Source organism: Lontra canadensis, unplaced genomic scaffold, assembly GCF_010015895.1.
Source record: "Lontra canadensis isolate GAN:19392208 unplaced genomic scaffold, GSC_riverotter_1.0 scaffold191, whole genome shotgun sequence".
NCBI classification, from domain to species: Eukaryota; Metazoa; Chordata; class Mammalia; order Carnivora; family Mustelidae; genus Lontra; species Lontra canadensis.
Genome location: NW_022631185.1, coordinates 855,286 through 882,214, shown reverse-complemented (window position 1 = coordinate 882,214; position 26,929 = coordinate 855,286). Strand labels below are relative to the sequence as shown.

General features: G+C 45.5%; 2 protein-coding genes and 1 pseudogene across 2 annotated transcripts; 2 read left to right on the top strand and 1 right to left on the bottom strand.

The window, feature by feature from the left end:
* Positions 1-2,780, top strand: LOC116861130 (vesicle-trafficking protein SEC22a-like). Its single transcript, XM_032847610.1, has 2 exons — positions 1-599; positions 2,698-2,780. The coding sequence occupies exons 1-2, from the start codon at positions 38-40 to the stop codon at positions 2,778-2,780; spliced, it is 645 nt and encodes a 214-aa protein (XP_032703501.1). The 5' UTR covers positions 1-37.
* LOC116861135 (zinc finger protein 345-like) lies at positions 2,202-22,926 on the top strand. The gene is made up of 4 exons (XM_032847617.1): positions 2,202-2,857; positions 2,958-3,130; positions 6,159-6,285; positions 18,025-22,926. The coding sequence occupies exons 1-4, from the start codon at positions 2,821-2,823 to the stop codon at positions 20,340-20,342; spliced, it is 2,655 nt and encodes an 884-aa protein (XP_032703508.1). The 5' UTR covers positions 2,202-2,820; the 3' UTR covers positions 20,343-22,926.
* On the bottom strand, positions 12,214-16,725 carry LOC116861112 (annotated as a pseudogene).
* Positions 22,927-26,929: the final 4,003 nt, after the last annotated feature.

Genomic DNA, 26,929 nt, shown 5'->3' with positions numbered 1-26,929 from the left:
CGGGTCCCGGCTCGACAGGTCTCCTCTTCTGGTTGAAATGTCCATGATTTTATCTGCATCAGTCATTCGTGTCAGAGATGGGCTGCCACTTTCTGCTTCTACTGACTATGAACAAGGCACAGGCGTGCAGGAGTGCAGAAAGTATTTTAAAATGCTCTCGAAGAAACTTGCTCAGCTTCCTGATAGATGTACACTGAAAACTGGACATTATAACATTAATTTTATCAGCTCTTTGGGAGTGAGCTACATGATGTTGTGCACTGAAAATTACCCAAATGTTCTGGCCTTCTCTTTCCTGGATGAGCTTCAGAAGGAGTTCATTACTACTTATAACATGATGAAGACAAATACTGCTGTCAGACCATACTGTTTCATTGAATTTGATAACTTCATTCAGAGGACCAAGCAGCGATATAATAATCCCAGGTCTCTTTCAACAAAGATAAATCTGTCTGACATGCAGATGGAAATCAAGTTGAGGCCCCCTTATCAAATTTCCATGTGTGAACTGGGGTCGGCCAATGGAGTCACATCTGCATTTTCTATTGACTATAAAGGTGCTGGTAAGATTTCTTCTGGTGGAGCACCTGCGTGGCTCAGTGGGTTAAAGCCTCTGCTTTTAGCTCAGGTCATGATCCCAGAGTCCTGGGAAAGAGCCCCCGTGTTGGGTTCTCCGCTCAGCGGGGAGCCTGCTTCCCCCTCTCTCTCTCTTTGCCTGCCTCTCTGCCTACTTGTGATCTCTGTCTGTCAAATAAATAAATAAAATCTTAATTTTTTTTTTTTTTAAAGTAGGCTTCATGGTCAGTGTGGAGCCCAGGGCAGGGCTTGAACTCACAACTCTGAGACCAAGAGTCAGATACTTAATGCTTAACTGACTGAACCATCCAGATGCCCCCACAGTTAAAAATTTTGTTCTTTAACAGACACTATCAATAAACTGAAGATAATCCACAGAAAATCATATATTTCCTAAGGGATTTGTATCCAGAATATATAAGTAACAATAATAACAATAAAAAGATAATCAGTTTTTAAATGAGAAAAGGATTTGAATAGATACTTCTATGAAAATGTGCAACTGGCTAAATAACACGTGAAAAGATGCTCCACGTTATTAGTCATCATGGAATGGAAAGCAAAATGATAAGGAGATACCACTTCACACCTACTAGGATGGCTGTAGTTTTAAAAAATAGTAAAGTATTAGCAAAGATATGGAGAAATTGGAATGCTCCTATAATGCTGCTAGTGTTGCAAAATGGTGAGCTGCTTTGGAAAATACTGTGGAAGTTCCTTAAAAAGGTAAATATAGTTACCACATGACCTCACAATTCTCATCCTTGAAAATTGTGAGTTGAAAATGTAAGTCTGAATAAAAATCTGTACGTGAATATTTATAGCACTATGATTCATAGAAGCCAAGAAGTTGAAATAATGCAAACATCCATCATCTGATGAATGAATTAACAAAATATGGTGTATACATGCATCTGAATATTAAGGAGTTAAAAAGGAATGAAGTATTGGTGCATGATACAACATGGATGAACCTTAAAAACATTATGCTAAATGAGAGAAGCCAGATACAAAAGGCCATATATTTACAGTTTCATTTATACAAAGTGTTCAGAATAGGCAAACCCATAGAGACAGAAAGTAGCCTAATGGTTGACAGGTGCTGGAGAGGTACAGGGAACTAGGCAGTGACTACTAATACTTATGAGATTTCTTTTTGAGGTGATGGAGATTGTGGAATTAGATAATGATTGCACAATTCTATAAATATTAAAACTTTTTAATTATATTAAAAAAAAAAAAGATAAATTCTAACTAACAAAGCATAGCTGGAAGGGGGAGGGGAGGTTTCATTTGGAGAAAAAAAGACCTGGGAATACTCTGAGTTGGAAGGGCACATGTGGAATTCAAAGAACTAAAGGGAGATCTATGCATTTATGGTACAATGTGTGATGAGGACCTGTGCCACCGAGGCACCCCTAAAAATAAAATCTTAAAAAAAGCCACACAGTTATAAATTAGCTTTTAAAAAAATTTAATGTATTTATTTGACAGAGATCACAAGTACGCAGAGAGGCAGGCAGAGAGAGAGAGAGAGAAGCAGGCTTCCTGCTGAGCAGACAGCCCAATGCGATGCGGGGCTTGATCCCAGGACCCTGAGATCATGACCCGAGCCGAAGGCAGAGGCTTAACCCACTGAGCCACCCAGGCGCCCCATAAATTAGCTTTTTTATAAAATTTAGAGGATTTAGTATAGAGCTTCCAATTTTACTTCCACTTCTGTTGATTTTTGCTTCCAACTGTCAAAATCACTGATGACACAGGTAATGGAGAAGTTTTCTGCGGGAACCGGAAACGATCCCTGTTGTCCACCTGCTTCACTTCAGGGCAGCCTAACATACCTTCTCTTGCTCTTCTGTTCTGGCCCTGTATGCAGTCTTTTTTCTTCTTCCTGACAAGCACATTAGTACCAAAGTGAGTAATGCTTCAGGCCATGCACATTTGAAGAACAACACCATAATGTTTCCAGCTGTGCGTGAACTCTTTTACGTCTGAACGACCTATGGAATGAGATGTCATTTGATAGAGGATTTCCGGACATCTCAAATATTTTCATCCCCATGGCGCAGCCTGAGCTTTTTAGAGTTAAAATAACGTCTGTCCGCCGCGTTTACCCACGAGCAAAGCGCCTCCCGCTCGGACGCAGGAGCACCACTAGCATCCCCGGGCTGCCACCTGGACCGTCCTCTGGTCGAACGCTGTGAGCGCCCTTTGCAGCTACTACATTTCCCAGAACGTCCCGCGATGGGAGGCCTCAGTCATGAGCCAATGAGGGACCAAGGTGAGGGATATCCGCCCTGCGCTTCGTCTCGAGGCGGGGCTTCCGGCCCTCATCATCCTGGTCATTTCTGGTTCTCGTTGATTCTTTCACCCGGTTCGAGGTTCGGGAGCTCCGGGGCTGGGTCGTGGTGGCGCGACCAGAGGACGGGCGGGAGGAGGCGCTGTCCCCGCCGCACAGACTTGGGTCCGCTATTCAGCGACGGCACAGGGGACAGCTGGTCCCCTCCACCCACGGAGTCCGATGGCGGCGGCCGCGCCCAGAGACCACGCGCAGGTAAGCGCTCGTTCCCCGGGCCCTCCCCCACCCAGACCCCGAAGGCCCGAGCACGGGGCGCCTGCTCGCGGCCCTGCGGCCCAGGCCCCGGTGTCCGGGAGAGGGAGGCGCCGGTGGGCGGGGGCGCGTGTGTGAGCGCCAGCGGGCTGCGTGCGGGAGCAGGCTCCGGGCTGAGGGGCCGCCGGGGCGGGGGCTGCAGGGGGCCTGAGGCGGGAGGATTCTACCCTCAGGGGACGAGGGGACGGAGAGCGTGAGGCGGAGACCCCTGGACTGGCGTGCCGCGGTGCGGTACCTTCGCTCCTAGGGCCCTGGAGGGTCGTGAGCAGAAGAGGGACGCCGCCTGTGTTAGGGTGTTAGCGGCTTTCCAGAAGCTGCGCGAGGGAGCACGGGCTGGAATGGGGGTGATGACGACGAGGGAGCCCTGGGAGTGGAGTTCTTGTCGGAAGTCGCAGAGCTGGTGGAAGGAGCACTGAGGCACAGAGGTTGGTCCGTTAACAGGTCACTTGACTACAGAGGATGCCCAGCTCACTCGGTTTACCTTACTCTTCCCACCGTTTTTGGAGGCTGAAAAGGCACTTGTGGCACCTACAGAAGGAGGGAGAGGGTCTCCCAGTCCCTCGCGTGCCCTGACACCACCCCTATGGTGTAAGGGATCGTGGTAACCCGAAACTCACATATTTTCCCAGCTGTTGGGTCTGGGACCTTCGAGATACCCCAAGGTCAGGGTCCTGCATGCACGCCTAGGGTTACATGGAGGTGTTCTTGGTTTAGTCAGCCAGTGTAAACAGGTGTGGAAGGTTATCTCAGGAACAGATTCCAGTTCGTGTAAATGCTTGGAGGTGTGCTGGAGTTAGAAACCGGCTACAGCAGGTCTTCATTCTTTCTGTTACGAACAAAAAGCAGGAGATCAAGAATCGGGTCTGTAATGTGGGCTGCCTGAGAACTTGGGCATCTGTTAGTGAAGTAGTGGGCAGTTTGAATAGGAGGAAAGAGTTGGTGATGCCCAGGTTTAACAAGCTCCATGTGGCTGCGCAGTGGAGAACAGATTATGGAGTTAAGGAAGGAGACAGGGAGCCCAGGAGGAGGCAATTGGCTATAATCGATGGAGAAGAGTGCTGGCTGTGGAGGTTGAAGAAAGGGTTGGACTTCTGTCCTTTTTTTTTTTTTTTAAGATTTTTTTTTTATTCATTTGACAGATCACAAGTAGGCAGAGAGGCAGGCAGAGACAGACAGGAGGAGGCAGGCTCCCTGCTGAGCAGAGAGCCCAATGCAGGACTCGATCCCAGGACCCTGAGATCATGACCTGAGCGGAAGGCAGAGGCCGAACCCACTGAGCCACCCACGTGCCCCACTTTTGTCCATTTTTTAAGAAGGGCCAAGTAGACTTTTGGATGTTGTAGATGAGGGAGAGAAAGGAGGTGTTAGGGATGATCTCAGGGTTTTTGGTCTTAGCAGCTGGAGCTATAGAAGGTCCATCAACTGGGATGGGGAAGTTGGTGGTAGGTTAATTTCCACTGAGAATATCTTAAGGCTTTTGGCCCTATTAAGAATCTGAGAAGTTGGGGCACCTGGGTGGCTCAGTGGGTTAAGCCTCTGCCTCCGGCTCAGGTCATGATCCCAGGGTCCTGGGATCGAGCCCCACATCGGGCTCTCTGCAGGGAGCCTGCTTCCTCCTCTCTCTCTCTCTCTGCCTGCCTCTCTGCCTGCTTGTGATCTCTGTCTGTCAAATAAATAAATAAAATCTTTAAAAAAAAAAAAAAAAGAATCTGAGAAGTTTCAGAGAACTGAGTAAAAGCATCAGATGGTCTGTGGGACACACAGGTCTGGAATCTGGGGAGAGGTCCAGGATGGAGACATCCAGAAGTGATGGGTATTGATTTTGTGGACCAAGGTGGAGATTTGGATTACATATAGGAGGGGTTATGCAGGTTGTGGTGTCATGGTGATAATGCTACTAGTGAGTTAAAAAGAAGAGGGTGCACGCTGAGGGAGAAATTTGATAGTGGGAGCAGTATAGAAGAGAGAATGATCTGGCAGGCGACCAAGACTTCCCTGGGATGAGTGGACATGACATGGCTACGGAGGCAGGTAATTGAATCAAGATGATAGGCCAGGCCCACTGTTTACTCACTACTGTACAGATTCACCAGAATCTTGTGGTGAGCTTTTATGGCATCTGTGGTGTTTCAGTCTTGCCGGTGGACAAGGTCTGAGGAAATTTGTTCATTTGTGAGGGTCACTGTGCCTGGCTTGGAGACCAATGGGGATATGACGTGCCTTTAATGAAGGTTAAGTGGAGACAGGAGGGTTATTGCTGCTGAGGGACAGCAAGGGAAGCACAGAAGTATGAGAGGGTCACATGTATCTGAAATTGACTTGTGGTTCTGGGTAACTAATACTGAAGCAAAGATCACAGGTCTTCCAAGCAGGCCTTCCAAGCAGCACTTGGGGCTTTCTTTGTCAGTGGGATCCATCAAAGGACAGGGGCTATACGAGATCATGTTTGAAATTTTCAAACACTCTTGTTGCCATGTGCCCGGTGCATGCGTGAGTCCAGGAACATCCCTGTGGTGTGGGACACAGAGATGGCAGAGCTGTGGGAAAGCATTTGAGAGATCCAAAGATGTGAGAGAGGTGTGGTCTTCGGAATGATGTGCACATTGAGAATAAGCATGAGCTGAGTGCCCTAGTGCCCTGGTACGGGGAACCTCAGGGTGAAGCATGAGCCCATGTGGTTAGCTCTTGTGTGTACAATCTGTGAGATGTAGGGGAATTGCTTGGTAGAAGTGATGGGGCCCTGCACCCCAGCCCAGAGCTTACATGACACTAATCTGTCCCCCTGCCTGTTGTTGCTGAGGGCTGCATGAACAGGATCGTGAGGAGAGAACAGCTCTCAGTCACTCTAAGGCCTGGTACCTCCTCTGGTGTGGGGAGCTCCAGAGGAAGAGAAATGTGGGGTAGACGTAGAGGAGATGGAGTGTGAGTTCTCAGAGAATGTTCGTGGTTTTATCCATCCCATTCTTGACAGGGTGGCCTGACCTTTGAGGATGTTGCCGTGTACTTCTCCCAGGAGGAATGGCATCTCCTTAATGAGGCTCAGAGACGGCTGTACCGCGAAGTGATGCTGGAGAACTTTACACTTCTATCCTCACTGGGTAAGGCCCTCCCCCTCCCCAGCGATGTAAACTGGGTTTTGCATTACCCCCTGTAAGAGGGTGCTTTGTCCTTTCCAGCATGTGGACAATAGGTACAGCTTGCTTCAGCAGTTTCTTGGATAGTCCTTGCTGGGGCTGTGTTTTCGCAGCCCCCTCTGCTCTCCCCACGGACCCAGTGCTATCTGCGCTGACCCCTCACAGGAGGAATTGGAGTTCAGTAGACTTGCAGTGAGGCTAGTGGATGGCATCTTGTTTGTCCTCTCCCTGGCCAGGTCATCTCTCTAGGTCTGTGTTACTTTTGTGTCCCTGGTTTTGTTTCCTTTTTTTTATCTGACAGTTCATTGTGCTTCCTTATGCTGGGAATTACAGGTATTATCATGGTCTTTACCCACCTGGACCATGGACTGTATTTTTAAGACTGTCTTGTGCTGTTTTACTTACAGTGTTCAGATTTCTTTCCTTTTTTTAAAACAGCTTTATTGAGGCGTAACCGACAAGTAATATTGTGTGTATTTATATATTTTTTAATTTTTTTTTAAAGATTTTATTTATTTATTTGACAGACAGAGATCAAAAGTAGGCAGAGAGAGAGAGAGGGAGGGGGAAGCAGGCTCCCCGGCCAGCAGAGAGCCTGACGAGAGGCTCTATCCCAGGACCCTGGGATCGTGACCTGAGCTGAAGGCAGAGGCTTTAACCCACTGAGCCACCCTTGCGCCCCTGTGTGTATTTTTATTTAAAGTAGATAGTGCTATGACTTGATATTCATATACATTATGACATGATTACTCCAAACGGCTTAATTAACGTATCTGTCATTGTGCATATTTACCTTTTTGGGGTGTATAAGAATATTTAAGATCTGTTCTCTTAGCAAATTCAAGTATGCAGCTCAGCATTATTAACTGTACTCACCATGCTGTGCATTAGGTTCACAGAACTGCATCAGTTTGTAGCTGACAGTAGCTCCCTGTTTCCTGTGGCCCCCAGCCCCTGGCATTCTGTTCTTTGTTTCTATGGGTTGAACAGTGTGTTGTTGTTGTTTTTTAACTACAAAGCAAAAATATTTTGATTCTTTTTTTCTTTCTTTCTTTTTTAAGATTTTATTGATTTGACAGAGAGAGAATACAAACGGGGAGAGGAAGAAGCAGGCTTCCTGCTGAGCAGGGTGGCTCAATCCCAGGACCCTGAGGTCCTGGGATCATGACCTGAGCCGAAGGCAGACGCTTAACAACTGAGCCACCCAGTGCCCGTTTTAATACCTTTAAAATCCAAATTTCTCTTTCAAATCATTCATAAAAAAGATTTTCAAGTCAGAATTAACACCTCAGTCAAGCATCAGGAAGCAACATTACAGGTGTTTAGTATACAAAGGGACATCTGTTCCTCAGTCACTTCCTTCTCATGTCTGTTTCCAGAATCAATCAGACTCTTTCACTTCTCTCCACTCCCCATGCCACCGTTTCTTCAGATCATGAAGACTGAATTTGTTGAACACTAGAAATCTGCTGATACGACATCCTGTAAACCATGACACGTGGTTGTTGACTGTCTGCAGTTACTAGGCCAGCTGGTAACTGGTTAGGAAGTGCCTCCTCTGGAAGTTCTTCACTTAGTCCATCTGTAGCTATGACTCTGCCACCAATTCCTTTTTCTCCTTTCATAGCCTCTCTGAATTTCTTTTTTTTTTTTTTAAGATTTTTATTTTATTTTTATTTATTTGACAGATCACAAGTAGGCAGGGAGGCAGGCAGAGAGAGGAAGGGAAGCAGGCTCCCTGCTGAGCAGAGAGCCCGATGCGGAGCTCGATCCCAGGACCCTCGGATCATGACCCGAGTCAAAGGCAGAGGCTTAACCCACTGAGCCACCCAGATGCCCCAGCCTCTCTGAATTTCTGAAGGTATAATTTTAGAGGTTCATCATAACTGTCACAGCCTGAGGTCAGCATGGCAAAGAGAATATCTTCTCCCTTGATTGTCTTCCATTTCTCTTCATGACATCTTTCACTTGCTGCAGATGTTATAAAGCTGATGAACTCACTTAGTCATTCTTTTTTTTTTAAATTTTTTATTTACTTTTTTTTTTAGTTTTTAAGATTTTGTTTATTTATTTGACAGAGACACAGCGAGAGAGGGAACACAAGCAGGGGGCGTGGGAGAGGGAAAAGCAGGCTTCTGCAGAGCAGGGAGCCCGATGTGGGGCTCGATCCCAGGAGCCCAGGATCGTGACCCAAGTCAAAGGCAGATGCCCAACCGACTAAGCCACCCAGGTGCCCCTCTTTTTTTTTTTTTTTTTTTAAGATTTATTTATTTATTTACTTGACAGATCGCAAGTAGGCAGAGAGACAGGCAGAGAGAGAGAGGGGGAAGCAGGCTCCCTGCTGAGCAGAGAGCCTGATGTAGGGCTCAATCCCAGGACCCTGGGATCATGACCTGAGCCAAAGGCAGAGGTTTTAACCCACTGAGCCACCCAGGCGCCCTTACTTACTCTTGAACACAGTTATCTGTTTGAGGTATGGCATTTTTCATTATTCTTGCTACATTTGCAGTTGGAAGATAGTTATCTTGTTCTCTGAAACTGTCTTTTGAACCATTTGTGTCTTCATGATCTTTCATACTGTCCTCAGTGTCCTCATGAGGCTGAATCACGTAGTGGCTTCTTCCCATGTGATCTACAGAAATGCCTAGTAGAGAAGCATCTGTTGTAGCACTGTGGGCACCCATTGTCATGAAATTCTGTCAGAACCATGTTGTCATTGGTGTTCAGGGACACCTTTCTAAAAATGGGTCCTAATATTTGCCCTCTTTCAACCTTTGGGGCATGTCCAGGGACTGCAAGCCACCAGATGGCTGCATTCTTTTCTTTTTTTTTCTTTTTTTTTTTTTTTTAAATGATAGACAATTGGGTGCCTGGGTGGCTCAGTGGGTTAAAGCCTCTGCCTTCAGCTCAGGTCATGATCTCAGGGTCCTGGGATCAAGACCCACGTTGGGCTCTCTGCTCAGCAGGGAGCCTGCTTACCCCCTCTCTCTGCCTGCCTTTCTGCCTACTTGTGACCTCTTTCTGTGTCAAATAAATACATAAAAAATCTTTAAAAAAATAAAATAAATGATAGACAATTGTTTTGGATCTTGTTTTTTGTTTTCTTTTTTAAGATTTTATTAGTTTATTTGACAGAGACACAGCAAGAGAAGAAATACAAGCAGGGAAACTAGCAGAGGGAAAGCAGGCTTCCTACGAACTGGGAGCTCGATGCAGGGCTCGATCCCAGGTCCCTGGGATCACGACCTAAGCCTTAGGCAGATGCTTAACGACTGAGCTGCCTGGGTCCCCCGATGGCTGCATTCTTTGCATGTAAGCCAGACTGCAGGGAGACCAAATCCGCTCCTTCCTCCCTGGCACCTCGTTTCCTCCCCACAAAGTTGTGCAGGCTGGCCGTGACCCCACTGCCCCGCCGACTGTCAGTCCTACTGGTGCGTGGCCACCAACTCTGGTGTCCTTTCCCCGACTTACCCGCCCAGGCCCTGTGCCGTGCCCAATACCTGCTGACCTCCCAGTCCCCCAGGGCACTAGGGCACCGGAGTGGACAAAGCTGCCCTGCCTTACCCTGCCACACGCCCACCAGGTGGTAGGGAACATCGGGGACAGGGCCCAGCTCCCCTCACAAAATGGAGCTGGCCGGGGAGCTGTCTCCAAGGGTGGGGAGATAGGTGGTGGTGGCCTGGCCTGTGTCCCGCTGCTCCTGGGCCCGGAGCACACAGAGCCCACCACATGGAGGCCTGGCACCTGCTCCCAGGCTGGACCTGCAGTGGGAGCGGCATTGTAGGCACCTGCCAGCTGGCCACGCACAGGTGGGAGGGAGGCGAGTGGCCCTGGCCAGTGTGGTGGTGGGCTTGCCTCTTTTATTTATTTGTTTAAAATTCCAGGGGCGCATGGGTAGCTCAGTGGGTTAAAGCCTCTGCCTTCAGCTCTGGTCATGATCCCAGGGTCCTGGGATCAAGCCCCGCATCGGGCTCTCTGCTCAGTGGGGAGCCTGCTTCCCCCTCTCCCTGCCTGCCTCTCTGCCTACTTGTGATCTCTGTCAAATAAAAATAAATAAAATCTTTTTAAAAATAATAATAATAAAATAAAAAAAATAAAATTCCACATATAAGTGACACCATATAGTATTTGTCTTGCTCTTATTGCACTGTGAGTTTTGTCCTCCAGGTTTATCCATGTCAACTTATGGATATGGATTTCCTTTTTTTATGGCCGAATAATATGTAGCATATATGTATCAGGCTTTATCTATCATTCATCCGTAGAAAGATACTTTCCATAGAAAGCTACATAGAAAGGTTGTTTCTGTACCTCGGCTGTTGTGAATAATGCTGCAGTGAACACAGGGCTGCAGGTGTCTCTGGGAGATACGGATTTCATCGCCGTTGGACGTGTGCAGAGAAGAGGGATTGTTGAACCATATCATAGTTTGTTTTTCAGTTTTTTAAGATTTTTAAAATTATTTTTAAGTAATCTTTATGCTCTGTGTGGGGCTCAAACTCACAATCCAGGCATAAAGAGTCACAAGCTCTTGGGACTGAGCCAGTCAGACACCAGACACCCATATTTTTAATTTTTTAGAGATCTTCTATTCTGTACCAATGTCTGTACGAGTGCATCTTACCAGCTGTATGTAAGGGTCTCCTTTTCTTCACATTCCTCACCAACACTTGTTACCTCTTGCTTTTTGATAAGAGCCATTCTGAGTGGTGTGAGGTGATACTGTGATTCAGATTTGCAATTTTCTGATACTAGTAATGTTGAGCATCTTTTTGTGTATATGTTGGCCATTTGTTGTGTCTTTGGATAAGTGTTTATTGAGGTCCTTTCCCTATTTTTAATTGGATTATTTGGTTTTGTTGTTGTTGTTATTGAGGATTTTTTAAGATTTTATTTATTTGGGGGCGCCTGGGTGTCTCAGTCATTAGGCATCTGCCTTTGGCTCTGGTCAGGATCCCAGGGTCCTGAGATCAAGTCTCACATCGGGCTCCCTACTCAGCGGGAAGCCTGCTTCTCCCTTTCCTGCTCCGCCTGTTTGTGTTCTCTCTCTCACTATGTCTCTCTCGGTCAAATAAATAAATAAAATCTTAAAAAAAAAAAAAGATTTTATTTACTTGGCAGAGAGAGAAAACACAACCCCGGCGGAGGGGCAGAGGGAGAAGCTCCTGCTCAGCAGGGAACCTGACCTGGGGGTCATTCCCAGGAGTCTGGGATCATGATCTGAGGCAAAGGCACTTAACCAGCTGAGCCACCGAAGTGCCCCTGTTGTTGTTTTTATGAGTTCTGTATATACTCTGGATGTTAAGTCTTGTCAGATCTTTTGCAGATATTTTCTCCTGTTCCTTAGGTTGCCTTTTCATTTTGTTGTTTCCTTTGCCATACAGAAGTTTTTGATTTGATACAGTGCCACTTGTTTATTTTTGCTTTTGTTGCCTTTGCTTTTGGTGTCATATCCAAAAAATCATTGGCAATACCAATATCAAGGAGCTTTTTTCCCTGAATTTCTTCTACAAGTTTTATAATTTCAGGGGTGCCTGGGTGGCTCAGTTGGTTAGGTGTCTGACTTGGTTTCAGCTCACGTCGTGATCTTATGGGTTGTGGGATTGAGCCCCGTGTTGGGCTCCCTGTTTGGCACGGAGTCTGAATTTTCTTTCCTTCTGCCCCTCCCCCCACTGACTTGAGCATGTGTGCGCCCTTGGCATTCTCTCAAATAAGTAAAGAAATATTTAAAAAATAAAACTTTTATAATTTTAGGTCTTATGTTTAAGTTCTTACTCCAATTCAAATTAATTTTTGTGAGTGGTGTAAGATAAGGGTCCAGTTTCCTTTTTTTTCCACCTTCTCCTTCTTCCTTTTTCTCATTGGTAGCGCTACAACTCACTAGGCTGTGTCTTAGTGAAGGCTCTGGGGCTCGCCCATGCTGCTCTTAGTGTAGGAAGCTCAGCTGTTTTGTCAGTTCTTCTTGAGCCTGGACCCCAGGAAGTTACAGTTCAGTAGATGTTGTACACGAGCTCATCTTCCGTCATCCTCCCGTGGCCAGTGGCCGCCGCCAGACACGGGACCTTCTTCATGTGCTGTTCGCTGCTGGGCTTCGCTCCACCCATTTTGGCCACCGGGGTCTCGCTGTGAATTAGAGACAGGGACTTGCCAGCCTCACTCAGCCCTCAGCCAGGACTTGTGGGATCTGCTTGAGCAGCGATTCTGAAAGCAAAAATACATACTTCTTTGCCAGCTTCTTTTCTTTTTCCTCGTGTTCCAAGACTCTTTGCCAGCTTCTTGACTAATTTTTTTATTCTTGTTGAGTTTCTTCAGTGCCTCAGTGTCTATGTGGAGAATATCCACAGCCTTGGCCTCATTGCAGTGGGGCTGGCCCCCCGAAGTACATACAGAAAACTTGGGGCAGGGAGAGGGTGTAAGCCCAGAATGCCCACACTCCGTGGCAGCTAGTCTGGCTTGTCATGCTAGCTGGTGGGCTTGGCCACGTTTTCCCCACACCTTCCCTCTTATTTTAAGACCCAGGGTGGAGGTCCTCTTTTTTTCTTTTTCCATGTGGATATCCAGTTTTCCCATCACCATTGAAGAGACTGTCCTTTCTTCATTGTCTGTTTTTGGTGTCCTAGTCAAAGATCGGTTGACCATGTGTGCATGGGTTTACTTCTCGGCTCTCTCTTCTCTTTCATTGGTCTGTTTTTATGCTAGTACCGTACTGTTTTGATTATTATAGCTTTGGAGTATTTTGAAATCAAGGAGTGTGATGTCTCCAGCTTTGTTTTTCTTTTTCAAAATTGCTTTGGCTATTTGGGGTTTTCTGTGGTTCCATACAAATTTAAGGAGTGTTTTTTCTACTTCTATGAAAAATGTCAGTGGAATTTTGTTGTGGATATCAAAAGCAAGAACAAGATATTCAAGAATGTTGGATATCTTTCTGTCTGTCTTCAGTTTCTTTCATCAGTATCTTCTTATTTTTAGGATATAGATCTTTCACCTTCTAGGTTAAATTTCTTTGAGTATTTTATTTTTATTTTTTTTTAAAGATTTTATTTATTTATTTGACACACAGAGAAAGATCACAAGCAGGCAGGGGGGTGGGGGAAGCAGGGTCCCTGCCAAGCAGAGAGCCCGACGTGGGACTCAATCCCAGGACCCTGAGATCGTGACCCGAGCCGAAGGCAGAGGCTTAACCCACTGAGCCACCGAGGCACCCAATTCTATTCTTTTTGATGCTATTTTAAGTGGGATTGTTTTCTCAATTTTTTTTTCAGATACTTTATTACTAGTGTATGTAAATGCAGCTTAGTTTTGTATATTGATTTTTTTTTATCTTGCAACTTTACTGAATTCATTTATTTAATAGTGTTTTGGGGGAGTCTTTTTTTTTTTTTTTTAAGATTTTGTTTATTTGAAACAGAGAGAGATCACAAGTATGCAGAGAGGCAGGCATAGAGAGAGAGAGGAGAAAGCAGGCTTCCCGCTGAGCAGAGAGCCCGATGTGGGCCTCGATTCCAGGACCCTGAGATCATGACCTGAGCCGAAGGCAGAGGCTTAACCCACTGAGCCACCCAGGCACCCGGGGGAGTCTTTTTTTTAAGATGGAATATTGCTTGATAGGTTTTTTGGGTTTTTTTTTTAAAGATTTTATTTATTTGTCAGGAAGAGACCATAAGCAGGGAGAATGGCAGGCAGAAGGAGAAGCAGGCTCCCTGCTGAACAAGGAGTCCAGTGTGGGACTTGATCCCAGGACCCAAGGATCATGACTCCAGCTGAAGGCAGACACTTAACCGACTGAGCCTTGCAGATGTCCCAGTGTTTTGGTGGATTCTTTATAGTTTTCTATATGTAAGATTATGTCACCTGCAAACAGATAACTTTACTTCTTCCATTCTGATTTGGATGCCTTTTACTTATTTTTTTTCCTTAATTACTCAGGGCTAGGATTACCACTGCTGTTATATTGGATAGAAGTGGAGCGAGCGAGCACCTTGTCTTGTTCCTGACAAGGAACAGAGACAAGGACAGAGGCCAGGAGAGGGGAAGAGGGAAGCTTTGAGCTTTTTTTTTTTTTTTTTTTTTTTTTTTTTTTTTTTTAGCTTTGAGCTTTTGATCGTTGAATATATTAGCTGTGGGCCAGTCAGATATACTGAGTTTCGTTGCTTATATATCTAATTTGTTAGTGATTTTTTTTTTTTTTTACCATGAAAGCATATTGAATTTTGCCAGATGCTTTTTCTGCATCTATTGATATGGCTATACGATTTTTACCCTTTGAACTGTTACTCAGTTATGGTGGTATATCATGTGTATTGATTTACACATGTTGAACTATCCTTGCATCTCAGGGATAAATCTTGATTGATTGTATTGTATGATGCTTGTAATGTGCTTTTGGATTTGGTTTGCAAGGATTTTTTCTTTTAGGAATCTTGTGTTTCTGTTCATCAAGGATATTGGTCTGTAATTTTCTTCTCTTGCATTGTCCTTAAATGCCTTTGACATCAGGGTAATGCTGGCCTTGCAAATGAGTTTGGAAGTGTTCCCCCTTCAGTTGTTTGGAAGACTTCAAGAAGGATGGTGGGGATACCTGGGCAGCTCTCTCAGTTTGTTGAGCATCTGACTATTGATTTCAGCTCAGGTCATGATCTCAGGGTTGTGAGATGGAGCTTGGGCTTCATGCTCAGTGAAGATTCTGCTTGAGAGGGGCGCCTGGGTGGCTCAGTGGGTTAAGCCGCTGCCTTCGGCTCAGGTCATGATCTCAGAGTCCTGGGATCGAGTCCCACATCGGGCTGTCTGCTCGGCAGGGAGCCTGCTTCCCTCTCTCTCTCTCTCTGCCTGCCTCTCCATCTACTTGTGATCTCTCTCTGTCAAATAAATAAATAAATAATCTTTAAAAAAAAAAAAAAGATTCTGCTTGAGATTCTCTCTTTCCCTCCCTCTGCCCCTCCCCCTGCTCGTCCTCCGTCTCTATATCTCTAAAATAAATAGATCTTTGGAGCACCTGGGTGGCTCAGTCATTAGGCATCTGCCTTCTGCTCGGGTTGTGATCCCAGGGTCCTGGGATCCAGCCCCATGTCGGGCTCGCTGCTCAGGAGGAGCTCCACTTCTCCCTCTCCCACTCCCCTTACTTGTATTCCCTCCCTCGCTGTGTCTCCCTCTCTCAAATAAATGGATAAATTATTTAAATAAATAAATAAAATAGACCTCTGGGAAAAAAAGATGGTGTTAATTCTCTAACTATGTAGTGGAATTCCCTCTGATTCTATCTGTTCCTGGGCTTTTCTTTGTGGAACATTTTCTCCTTGCCAGTTATGAGTCTGTTCACATTTTCTGTTTCTTCATTATTCAGTATTGTCAGGTTGTACCTTCCTTCCTTCCTTCCTTTGTTTTTTTGGTTTGGTCGTTTGTAGGTTTCTGTGAATTTATCCATGTCTTCTGGGTTATCCAATTTGTTGGCATATAATTGTTCATTGTTGCCTTTTGATAGGTTGTATTCCTACGGTATTGGTTGTGATGTTTCCTCTTTCATTTCTGATTTTATTTGAGTCTTTCTTTTTTCTTAGTGTAATTAAATGTTTGTCAATTTGTTTATCTTCTCAAAAACCCAACTCTTAGTTTCATGGGTCTTTTTCTGTTGTTTTTTAATGTCTATTTCATTTATTTCTGCTCTGGTCTTTGGTATTTGCTTCTTTCTGCTTTGACCTTTGTTCCTTTTCTCATAGGTTGAGGTATTAAGTTGCTTATTTAAAATTTTTCTTTTCTCTTGGGGCACCTGGGTGGCTCAGTGGGTTAAAGCCTCTGCCTTCGGCTCAGGTCATGATCCTGGGGTCCTAGGATCGAGCCCCACATCGGGCTCTCTGCTTGGCGAGGAGCCTGCTTCCCTCTCTCTCTCTGCCTGCCTCTCTGCCTATCTCTATCTGTGAAATAAATAAATAAAATATTTAAAATAAATTAAAAATTTTTTTTTCTTTTTTTTAATTTAAAAATATTTAAAAAAAATTTTATTTATTTGACAGAGAGAGATCACAAGTAGGCAGAGAGGCAGGCAGAGAGAGAGGGGGAAGCAGGCTCCCTACTGAGCAGAGAGCCCAATATGCGGGGCTCCATCCCAGAACCCTGGGATCATGACCTGAGCTGAAGGCAGAGGCTTTAACCTACTGAGCCACCCAGGTGCCCCAAAATTTTTCTTTTTTCTTAATGTAGATATTTATTGGTATAAACTTCCCCCTTATAACTGATTTTCTTGCATCTGTAAGGTTTAATGTGTTAGGTTTCTATTTTCATTTGTGTACATAGATTTTTTTTTATTTCTTCTTTGATCCATTGTTTGTTTGGAAGAATGTTGTTTAAATTCCACATATTTGTGATATTTTCCAGCTTAACTTCTGTTAATGATTGCTACCTTCGTGCCATGTAGTTGGAAAAGATGCTTGATATGATTTTAGTCTTCTTAAATGTTAAGAATTGTTTCATGGGGTGCCTGGGTGGCTCAGTCGGTTAAGCATCTGCCTTCAGCTCAGGTCACGATCCCAGGGTTTTGGGATCCAGCCTCTCATTGGGCTCCCTGCTTGTCTGGGAACCTGCTTCTCTCTCTGCCCCTCCCCCTGGCTGTGCTTGCTTTCTCTCAAATAAATAAATACAGGGGCGCCTGAGTGGCTCAGTGGGTTGAACCTCTGCTTTCAGCTCAGGTCATGATCCCAGGGTCCTGGGATCAAGCCCTGCATTGGGCTCTCTGCTTGGCAGGGAGCCGGCTTCCCTTCCTCTCTCTCTGCCTGCCTCTGCCTACTTGTGATCTCTCTCTGTCAAATAAATAAAATCTTAAAAAAAATAAAAATAAAAGTAAAATAAATAAATACAATCTTAACTTATCTGAGATAGGGGAGAGATCATGAACAGTGGGGAAGGATAGCGGGAGAAGCAGACTCCCTACTTAGCAGGGAGCCTGATGTGTGGGACTCGATTTCAGGACCCTGGGATCATGACCTGAGCTGAAGGCAGACACTTACCTGACTGAGCCACCCAGGTGCCCCAAATGAATAAATAAAATCTTAAAAAAAAAAAAAGAGTGTGCCTGGATGGCTCAGTCAGTTAAACATCTGCCTTTGGCTTGGGTCATGACCCTGGAGCCCCATGTTGGGCTCCTGGCTGAGCAGGGAGTTTGCTTCTCCCTCTGACCCTTCCCCTCTCATGCTCTCACTCTCTCACAAATAAATGGATAGAATCTTAAAAAAAAAAAAAAAAAAAAATTCATGACCTAACATATGAGAGAGTTCTCGAGAATGTTCCAGGCGTATTTGAGAAGAATGTATTCTGTTGCAATTGAAGGGCATCTTCTGTATATATCTGTTAAGTGCATTTGGTGTAAGTGCAGTTCAACTCTAACATTTCCGTAATTGATTTTCTGTCTGGATAATCTGTCCATTGTTGATAACAGGTTATTAAAGTCTTCTACTGTTACTGCATTGCTCTCTATTTCTGTTATTTGCTTAATATATTTAGGTGCTTGGATATTGGGTACATATTATATCCTTTTGATGCATTGACTTCTTTATCATTGTGTAGAGATATTTTTTTGCCGGATAATTTTTGACTTTAAAGTCTACTTTGACATAAGAATAGTTATCTGCTCATTTTTGCTTTTCATTTGTATATTTGTAATTAGATTGCTCTCTTCCAATAAAGTGTACGTCACAAGTGTTTCTTTGTGTTCAGGTTGCTCCTGTCGAGCAGAGGCTGCGGAGGCACCCTTTGAACAGAGCATTTCTGTAGGTGTGTCACAGGCCAGGACTCCGAAGGAACCTCGGTCTTCCCAGAAGACCCACCCCTGTGAGATGTGTTCTTTAGTCTTGAGAGAGATTTTCCACTTGGTTGGGCACCAGGGAAAACAGAACAACCAGAAACTCTTCAAGTATGGGGCACGTGTGAAGCAAATTTATCCTAGTGCAAACCTTCAACAGCATGAGAAGCAAGCCATGGGAGAAAAACCCATCAGAAGCAGTGTGGATAGGGCTTCACTTGTGAAGAGCAGCAATCTCCATGATTCGGGAAAGCCCTTAACGTATGAGGAGGTTGAAAAGGACTTCCTGGCCACCTCAGAGCATCAACAACAACAGACCACTCATACTGGGGAGAATAAAATCACTGAGCGTGGGGTGACTTCTCAGAGCATGAAAAGTCATCGCACCTGGGAAGAATGCAAGAAAGCTATTGGTCCCAAACACACACTTGTTCAGGACCAGGGTGTCCACGCTGGAAGACAGTGTCTCGTGTGCCCTGAATGTGGAAAAACATTCAGGTACAAATCCTCACTTATAATTCATCAGAGAGTCCATACTTCTGACAGGCTTCATGTGTGTCGTGACTGTGGAAAATCCTTTAGGGGAAGCTCAACCCTCAGTCAGCATCGAAGAATTCATGCTGGGCCAAGGCAGTGCAAATGTAGCAAATGTGGGAAATCCTTTAGCCAAAAATTTGTCCTTGTTCATCCTCAGAGAAGTCAAACTGATGAAAATTGTTACGTGTGCCGTGTATGTGCTCAGACTTTTAGCCAGAGCTCCATCCTTACTCAACAACGTACAGTTCATACTGGAGAAATGAGTTATGAGTGCACTGAATGTGGGAAATCTTTTAGACGAAAATCTGATCTCATTGAACACTGGAGAGTACACACAGGAGAAAGGCCTTATGAATGTAGTGAATGTGGAAAATCTTTTACTTCTAGCTCTGCGCTCCGTTACCATCAGAGAATTCACACTGGAGAAAAACCTTATAAATGCAGTGAATGTGGAAAGTCTTTTACCTCTAGCTCTGGCCTCCGTTATCATCAGAGAATTCACACAGGAGAAAGACCATATGAGTGTAATGATTGTGGGAAATCTTTTACCCAAATAAATCACCTTATTATACACCGAAGAGTTCACACAGGAGAAAGGCCTTATGAATGCAGTGAATGTGGGAAATCTTTTAGCCACAAATCTTACCTCTCTCAGCATCAGAGAGTTCACACGGGAGAAAGGCCTTATGAATGCAGTGAATGTGGAAAATCTTTTACCTCCGGCTCTGCCCTCTGTTATCATCAGAGAGTTCACACTGGAGAAAAACCTTATGAGTGTAGCGAATGTGGGAAATCTTTTACCAATGGACCAATACTAATTCGACACCGTAGAGTTCACACAGGAGAAAGGCCTTATGAGTGTAGTGAATGCGGGAAATCCTTTACCCAAAGAAATCACCTCAATATACACCAGAGAGTGCACACAGGAGAAAGGCCTTATGAGTGCAGTGAGTGTGGAAAATCCTTTACATCTGGCTCTGCCCTCCGTTATCATCAGAAAGTGCACATTGGAGAAAGGCCTTATGAGTGCAGAGAATGTGAGAAGTCTTTTACCTCTACCTCTGCCCTCCGTTGTCATCAGAGAGTTCACACAGGAGAAAGGCCTTTTGACTGCAATGAATGTGGGAAATCTTTTAGGGATAGTTCCCAGCTGAGTCAACACCAGAGAGTTCACACTGGAGAAAAGCCTTATGAATGTAGTGATTGTGGGAGATCCTTTAGTCAGAATTCATACCTCTCTAAACACCGGAGAGTTCACACTGGAGAAAGGCCTTATGAGTGCAGTGAGTGTGGGAAATCTTTTACTTCTGTCTCTGCCCTCGGTTATCATCAGAGAGTTCACACTGGAGAAAGGCCTTATGAGTGTAGTGAATGTGGGAAATCTTTTACCAATAGCTCCATACTGATTCGACATCGCAGAGTTCACACAGGCGAAAGGCCACACGAGTGCAGCGAATGTGGGAAGTCCTTCACCCAAAGAATTCACCTCATTATTCACCGGAGAGTTCACACAGGAGAAAGGCCTTTTGAGTGCAGTGAGTGTGGGAAATCTTTTACCTCTCGTTCCACCCTACATTATCATCAGAGAGTTCACACAGGAGAGAGGCCTTATGACTGCAGTGAATGTGGGAAATCTTTTAGCCGAAAATCTAATCTTTCTCAGCATCGGAGAGTTCACACCGGCGAAAGGGCTTAGATGGGTAGGAAATGTAGTTTCCTTGTTCAGTGTAATGATACGAGAGGAAACCCTTTGTGAGGCACCATTTGTCTGAATTCAGTCTTCTACATCCAAGTGCCAATAGCAGAGAGATTTCCCTTAAGTTTCAGTTACGTGGAAGCACGTGTGCCTATGTGGCCTATGTTGCATTTTCTAAACTGCCCAGGGCTCTTTCCAGAATTATGTCGCTGCCAGTTTGTGGCCAAAACTGTGTACTTCAACCACCTGGCAAGTCTCCACAACGTGCATCAGTCATCACCCCACTGTGCTCAGGGAAGCTGACCTCTGTTCTCATTTGTTGGAGGAAATTAGGAGTAACCTGAGTCCTTAGGGGGACCTTGACTTTTTTCTGACTAACTGGCATGGACCCGACCCGCATAGTCCTAGAGAACACCGTATGAGTGTAGCTGACAGAAAAGGACCACCCTTTGCAGGGACATGGTCTCTTGAGATCTTCGTGATTAATTTTTCCAGCTTCCAAGTCACTTAACTCAAGAACTGCTAGCTCCTCTTGCTTTGGCTTGTGCAATAACAAGTCCTTGCTGTTTAAGTCCTCTTTGATCTTGGCTGTTCTACTTACCATGTATAGTGGTTTATAAACATTTTGAAGTCTGCAAGCATGAAGGGGTGGACAGCTTTCATTGGGGTGGGTCTCAAACTTTCTGTGCCTCAAGGGGACAGTAACAGTGGCAGAAATAGCTTACCAGTTTTTGCCAAATTTGTACTGCCCGTGGCCTCCTAGGAAAGACTGCAGGGTTTTCTGGTCCTCATTTGAGACACGATGTTGTGAGTTTGGGGAATCTCAGAGGTCACGCCGAGGAGGATCAGGTGTGAGAACCTCATGTGCTTCTGGGAGCAGCATGAATTTTTTCCTTTGTTCACAGAGGATATCACGGGGAATGTCAGCACTGTTGCGGGGAACCTCTTCCCCAGGTCCTGCAAAGAGCCATGTGCCCTGACATCCCGGTTTCTGTAGGTGATAGTCATTGGTTGTATGGCTGTAAGGTTGAGGGGAAACTGAACTGCTGCAATAACATTGGCTTCATAGGGATGGGAGGAGGCCACAGCTGACCAGATGGAGTGTGCCTCCTCTAAAAGCGTGCCCGCAAACACATCTATGCCAGGGACCGCAGAGCTGGTGTGCGTGCCAGTCCGTGGACCTCCAGGTGTAGTTACCTTGTGTAGCTTATGTCATGGTCATTGGAAGTAATGGAAAGGTTTTTTGGATTCCTATAACCTCTCAGCGATGTTCACCTCAAGACCATTGCTGCATAGGCAGTAAACAGATCGAGAAAAGGGGGATCTGTAGTCCAGGGATGTGGCTTTTGTGACCCAGCCAACAGTCCTTTAGACGCTGGTTGGAACCCCTTCATTGGTCACTACATTTGCTTTCACTGAGCAAAACTGGCCTCCACGGGGCAAGAATGTGCAGTGAATGTAGGGTTGCAAAACCTGTTTTCCAAAAAGAGTTGGGCAGATTTTTTATTTTGAATCATTTTTCAAAAGCTTTATTAAGGTATAATTTACATGTAATAAACTGTATATACTGGAAATGTAAGTTTTGACATACTTACGAACCTGGAACATCACAGTCACGGTAGTGATCATGTGTCATTGCATATTTACCTCGTGTCTTTTCATAATCTCTCTACCTGCCTTCCCAGCCCTCCCGAGTCATCATTGATTTGCTTTCCGTTATAATAGAAAACTTAATTTTCTATAATTTTATATAGTAGGAGTCAAAGTTTTTTTTCCTACTTTTATGTTGCATAAAGAATTGTAGATGCATCAGTGATATATAAGTAACTTGTTTCTTTGTTTTTGTTTTTTGGCTGAGAAATATTCTTATCTTTGAGGATAGCACTATTAGTTTACCCATTAGTTTATGGACATTTGGGTATTTCTAATTTTTGCCTATGGAAAATAAAGTTGATACAAACATTTGTGTGTAATTATATTGATATGTGTTTCACTTACCTTTTGTCAGTAACTCAGAGTAGAAAGTCTCAGTCTTAGGGTAGATAAATGTTTAACTTAAAGAAATTAGCAAACTGTGACCTAATTTATTATACCTTTTTGTATTCTTACCAGCAGTGGGTATGAGAGTTGCGTTTCCTTCATGTCTTAGTGAATGGTTTAGTTTTGGTCAGTTCTTAATTTTAACTCTTTTATAAGTGTGTAGTGCTGTTTAGTGTTTTAACTGAATTTTGCTAAGGAGTCATGATGAGCCTTTTTTTTCAGATGTGCGTTTGCTATCTATATTTTTGCTAAAATGTCTCTTCGTATCTTCTGCCTATTCTGTGAATTTTGATTCTCTTTTTATAAAAGGATGTGAAACAACAAAGATGTATGTTGGGATTTCACTCATTTTGTGGCTTTTTTACTTTGTGGAATCATTTTTAATACTGGAAGTATATGTTCTCATTGTTTTCAGTTTTTTTATGCTATGCATAATGTAATGGACACATACACACTTTTAATTTTAATCTACATTATTGACTTCTTCTTTGCTTTCTAAGGTCCAGACATTTAATAATACAATAAACCCTCGCTTTGTAGTGTGCGCCCATTTTCCTGGTGTATCTATGGAGGTTGGTGGGTTGGAGCAGGACTCTGGGGGCACCAGAGAGACTCAGGATGAAGAAGGTGTGTTTTGAGTCCCGAAGCCCAGCAGAGAGGGAAGTAAGGCACTGATGAGGATCTCCGTCCAAGCCCCGGTGCAGGGTGTGGAGATCCCCAGGAGACACGGGCAAACTAACCCCCTCTGTGGGCCTCAGATTCCTCCTGTGTAGTGGGCGTAAGGTCTGGGCTGCTCCATAGCATTTGGGGGAGGTTAAGAGCCGAGGTACCCATTCGTTGTTGTGGTGGCTGCACCCGTGGCCTCTCTAGTCCTGGGCACCTCCAGCCTCTGCAGGCAGTGACGTCCCTGGGCCAAGCAATCTTGTTTCGCCAGTCCCCCAAAGGCTCTCCACCCCTGGGTGTGTGTGAGGAGGAAACAGGGCTTCTCAGAACCTGCCGACCCACCCGCGGGGCAAGTGGCGCTTCTCAGCCTTGGAGTCTGGGCAGCTCGCTGTTGCTCCTTGGTGGCTGGTGCAGAGGTGGTGATGGTGCTCACCTCGGCCCCGAGAGGGTTACAAAGACACACCTGGAGCAGGTGCCAGTGTTGGGACTCCAGGGTTTGTGTTGTGAGCATCTTTGCTAATTCTCACAGCAACCTGAGGAGGTGGGAATGGGAATGAGGTTGTATTTCTAGGGAAGTCCAGGGTCAGAAAGCTAGTTGGTTCCCCAAGGTCATATAAGAGATGAGCACTGGTTCCAGAAACTGGATTCAAATGCAAATGACTAACTCCAGACCTGGCTACCTTTAATCCCTCTAGCACAGCTTGGGAGCGCTCAGCCCAGGGCAGGTGTATAGCAAGGGCCAAGGAGACACTGCTGCTGCTGTTCTTGGTGGAATTACCATCAGGACCATTTTCCCACTTGCCCTCTGCCCCCACAGTCCTCGTGGGAAAGCCATTTCGTCTCCAGTGCCACCCCTTTTCTCTCAGCTGCGGTAGCATTGTGCAAAGGCTGCATCTGTCTCCTCGAGCCCAGCACAGAGCTTGAACCTCAAGATGCCTTGGTGACTCCGGGTTGGATCTCTGCGTCTTTATCAGCAGTGGAATGACCGCTCTGATCCTACCCACCACCTGAAGGTCAATCTAATGCCTTAGTTTTACTTTTTCAGGTGTTCATGACTGCAACTCTGGTGGGCTGTATGCAGCCCAGAGGATCCAGTGCCTGGGCATGCGCCGGAGACCTTTGGGCTCCTGGTCCAGCTAGGTAAGGAAGGCCTCACCTCTCCAAGCAGCCTCTCTCTCCCCTGCTGCAGCTCTGTTTTTCCCATACGATGCAGCACTGAGCTCCAGAAAGTGCCAGGTCCCAATGCAGCCTCTCTTTCCACAGCTGTGTGACCTTGACACACAATCCCGGTCTGATGAAGGACGGGGCAGCTGCTTCTGAGGGTTAGTTATTTGCTTGGCCCCCCCGCGCCTGCAACACCGACATCAGAGGTAGAGGCCAAGGTTGCAATGGTAGGTAGACATCAGGTGACGGTGGCAGCAGGACGGTAGCTGGGGTGAAGTTGGAGGTTATAAGGTAGGCGAATACCGGCTGTTACAGGCCTCAAGTAAGGGAAATCAGAAGTGCCCAAGGGAGACTGCAGAGTGTGGCGGAACCAAGGATAGAATCCGGTGGCAGAAGACCTGGGCCCTCTCCCTGCCCTGCCACTTGTTGCTGTGTGACTTCAAGTAAATTAGTCTCTCTGAGCTTTGCTTCCTCATCTGTCTGGTGGAGACTATGCCTGCGCCCCAGCTACCTCACATGGTCATTATGAGAAAGAGATGATGATGATTGCAAAAGTGCCAAACCGGTACTGGTTACCGTTTTTGCTACAACTTTGGTTTTAAGATCTGGTACCTGACCTAAAGGTGCTCACAGCCTGTTTCTTGTGAAGAAAAGCGCCTGCAGCAGTGAGAAGGCATAGAAGTCAAATCACTGTGTCGTGCGTCTGAAACTAGTGTCACATGGTGCATGAACTGTACTCAGGTGTTAAAAATTAGAAGGAAAGGAAGGACAGAATCGAGAGGGAGGGGGCAAGGAAGGAAAAGAAAGACAAGACAGCACAGGCTCTGCCAGAGAAGGGGCATAGACGATGCGCCCGGCCAGCTGCAGTCCGGGCTGGCTGGGAGGTCCTGGGTGGCTCAGTGCCTAAGGTGACTGCGGCTTCCACCCCCGCAGCAATGGGACTTTGAACAAACCAAATGGGAATTTCCTGGCCAACACTGGGAATTATCCCTTGATAGACCCTTTGCTTCCCCTTAGGAGGGCAAGCTTTTCTAAAACAATGCATTCCTTGCTAATAAATGTCCATTTTCTATACCGTCTCTGCCATTAAAAACTTGCCATTTTGTACACCTCCTCGGAGCTGCCCTCTACTTGCTAGATGGGATGCCGCCTCATTGATAAGTCCTTTAATGAAGCCAATTAGACCTTCCCTTTAACTCAGTTGAATTTTTTTTTTAAGATTTTATTTATTTATTTGACAGAGATCACAAGCAGGCAGAGAGGCAGGCAGAGAGAGAGAGAGGAGGAAGCAGGCTCCCCGCAGAGCAGAGAGCCTGATGTGGGGCTCGATCCCAGGACCCTGGGATCATGACCTGAGCCGAAGGCAGAGGCTTTAACCCACTGAGCCAGCCAGGCGCCCCAATCAGTTGAATTTTTTTAAACAGTTTTAACCCTATCAACATCTATTTTATTCATCCCATGTTAAAATAATCATGCTTTTTTTGTTCCCCCCAACCAATATTTGTTTTACTCACTTTATTCCTTAATACTGTTTTAAAAATTTGTGCCCTGCTAAAACCAGTCTGTTGACTCTGTCTCCTGCTTTTTCCTACTCTTGTTAATTAATGTAATATTTTTATTATCTATAAGACCCGTGAGGGAAAGCTGAAACAACATTTTGTTTGTTTTTAAGATTTCATTTATTTGAGAGAGAGAGCGTGAGAGAGCACACGAGCAGGTGGAGCAGCAGACTCCCCGCTGAGCAGGGAACCCGACGCGGGGCTCAATCCCAGGACTCTGGGATCATGACCTGATCTGAAGGCAGAGGCTTAACCCACTGAGCCACCCAGGCGTCCCAGAAACATGTTAAGGCTTCCTGAACTGTCCAGTCTTACAGCAGTAGGGCCGCGTGGGGCGCCCATGTGAGCAGGGCCCCTTAACCACAGCTTTTCCCATGACCCTGTAACAGGCATATTCAGTGCGTGCATATCCCAGTCGCAGAGTCAGGCCCACACGGCTGCATACCAAGCACATCGGCAGCTTCATCTGGGATGCTCCATTCGGCATCCATGGGGGGAAACAGACCCCTCATCAGGATTGACACAGCCTTCTGGGACTTTAACTCCACTCCGCCCGTTGGCTTTCCTCTAAGGACTACCTTCTATGTGTCTCCGTCACATACAGCCATCTGCGATGATTTCACAGCGAGCCGTGGGTCCCGTATCAATACAAACATACTCTTCCATTCTGCAGCATTAAAACTGAAGACATAGCCCTCAAATTAGTTACTCTCATAACCCATTTTCTGTAAAAGTTCTGATGTTACCGATCTATAAAGTGAAAGAACTCCTTCATAGTCTGCCCCCTGGTTTCAAGGTTTTTGGTTTGCCCCTCCACCGTGTTTATGAACTTCTTGGTGAGCAGAGATCATAGAATTACTTTGTTATCCCCCCACAGTTTTTCTCTTGGGAGGCCGCTTTGAAGCCAGTGGGTGGAGCGCAGATGTCCTGAAATGGGAGCTTGGTCTAGCAACCAAGTCTGACCCAGCTTTCTCCTTTACTTTCAGTTGAGCTGTGGATATTTTCCTGTTTCTCAGTAGTGTGCACTTCTGCATCCAGGGAGCCAGCCCCCCCAGGAGTTAACTCCATCTCTGAATTCCGTTGGTAAGTTTTATCTTTAGTAACTGATTGTAACACAGCTACTGCTCCGTATCATGGTGACCACCAGGACCAGGCGGCTGC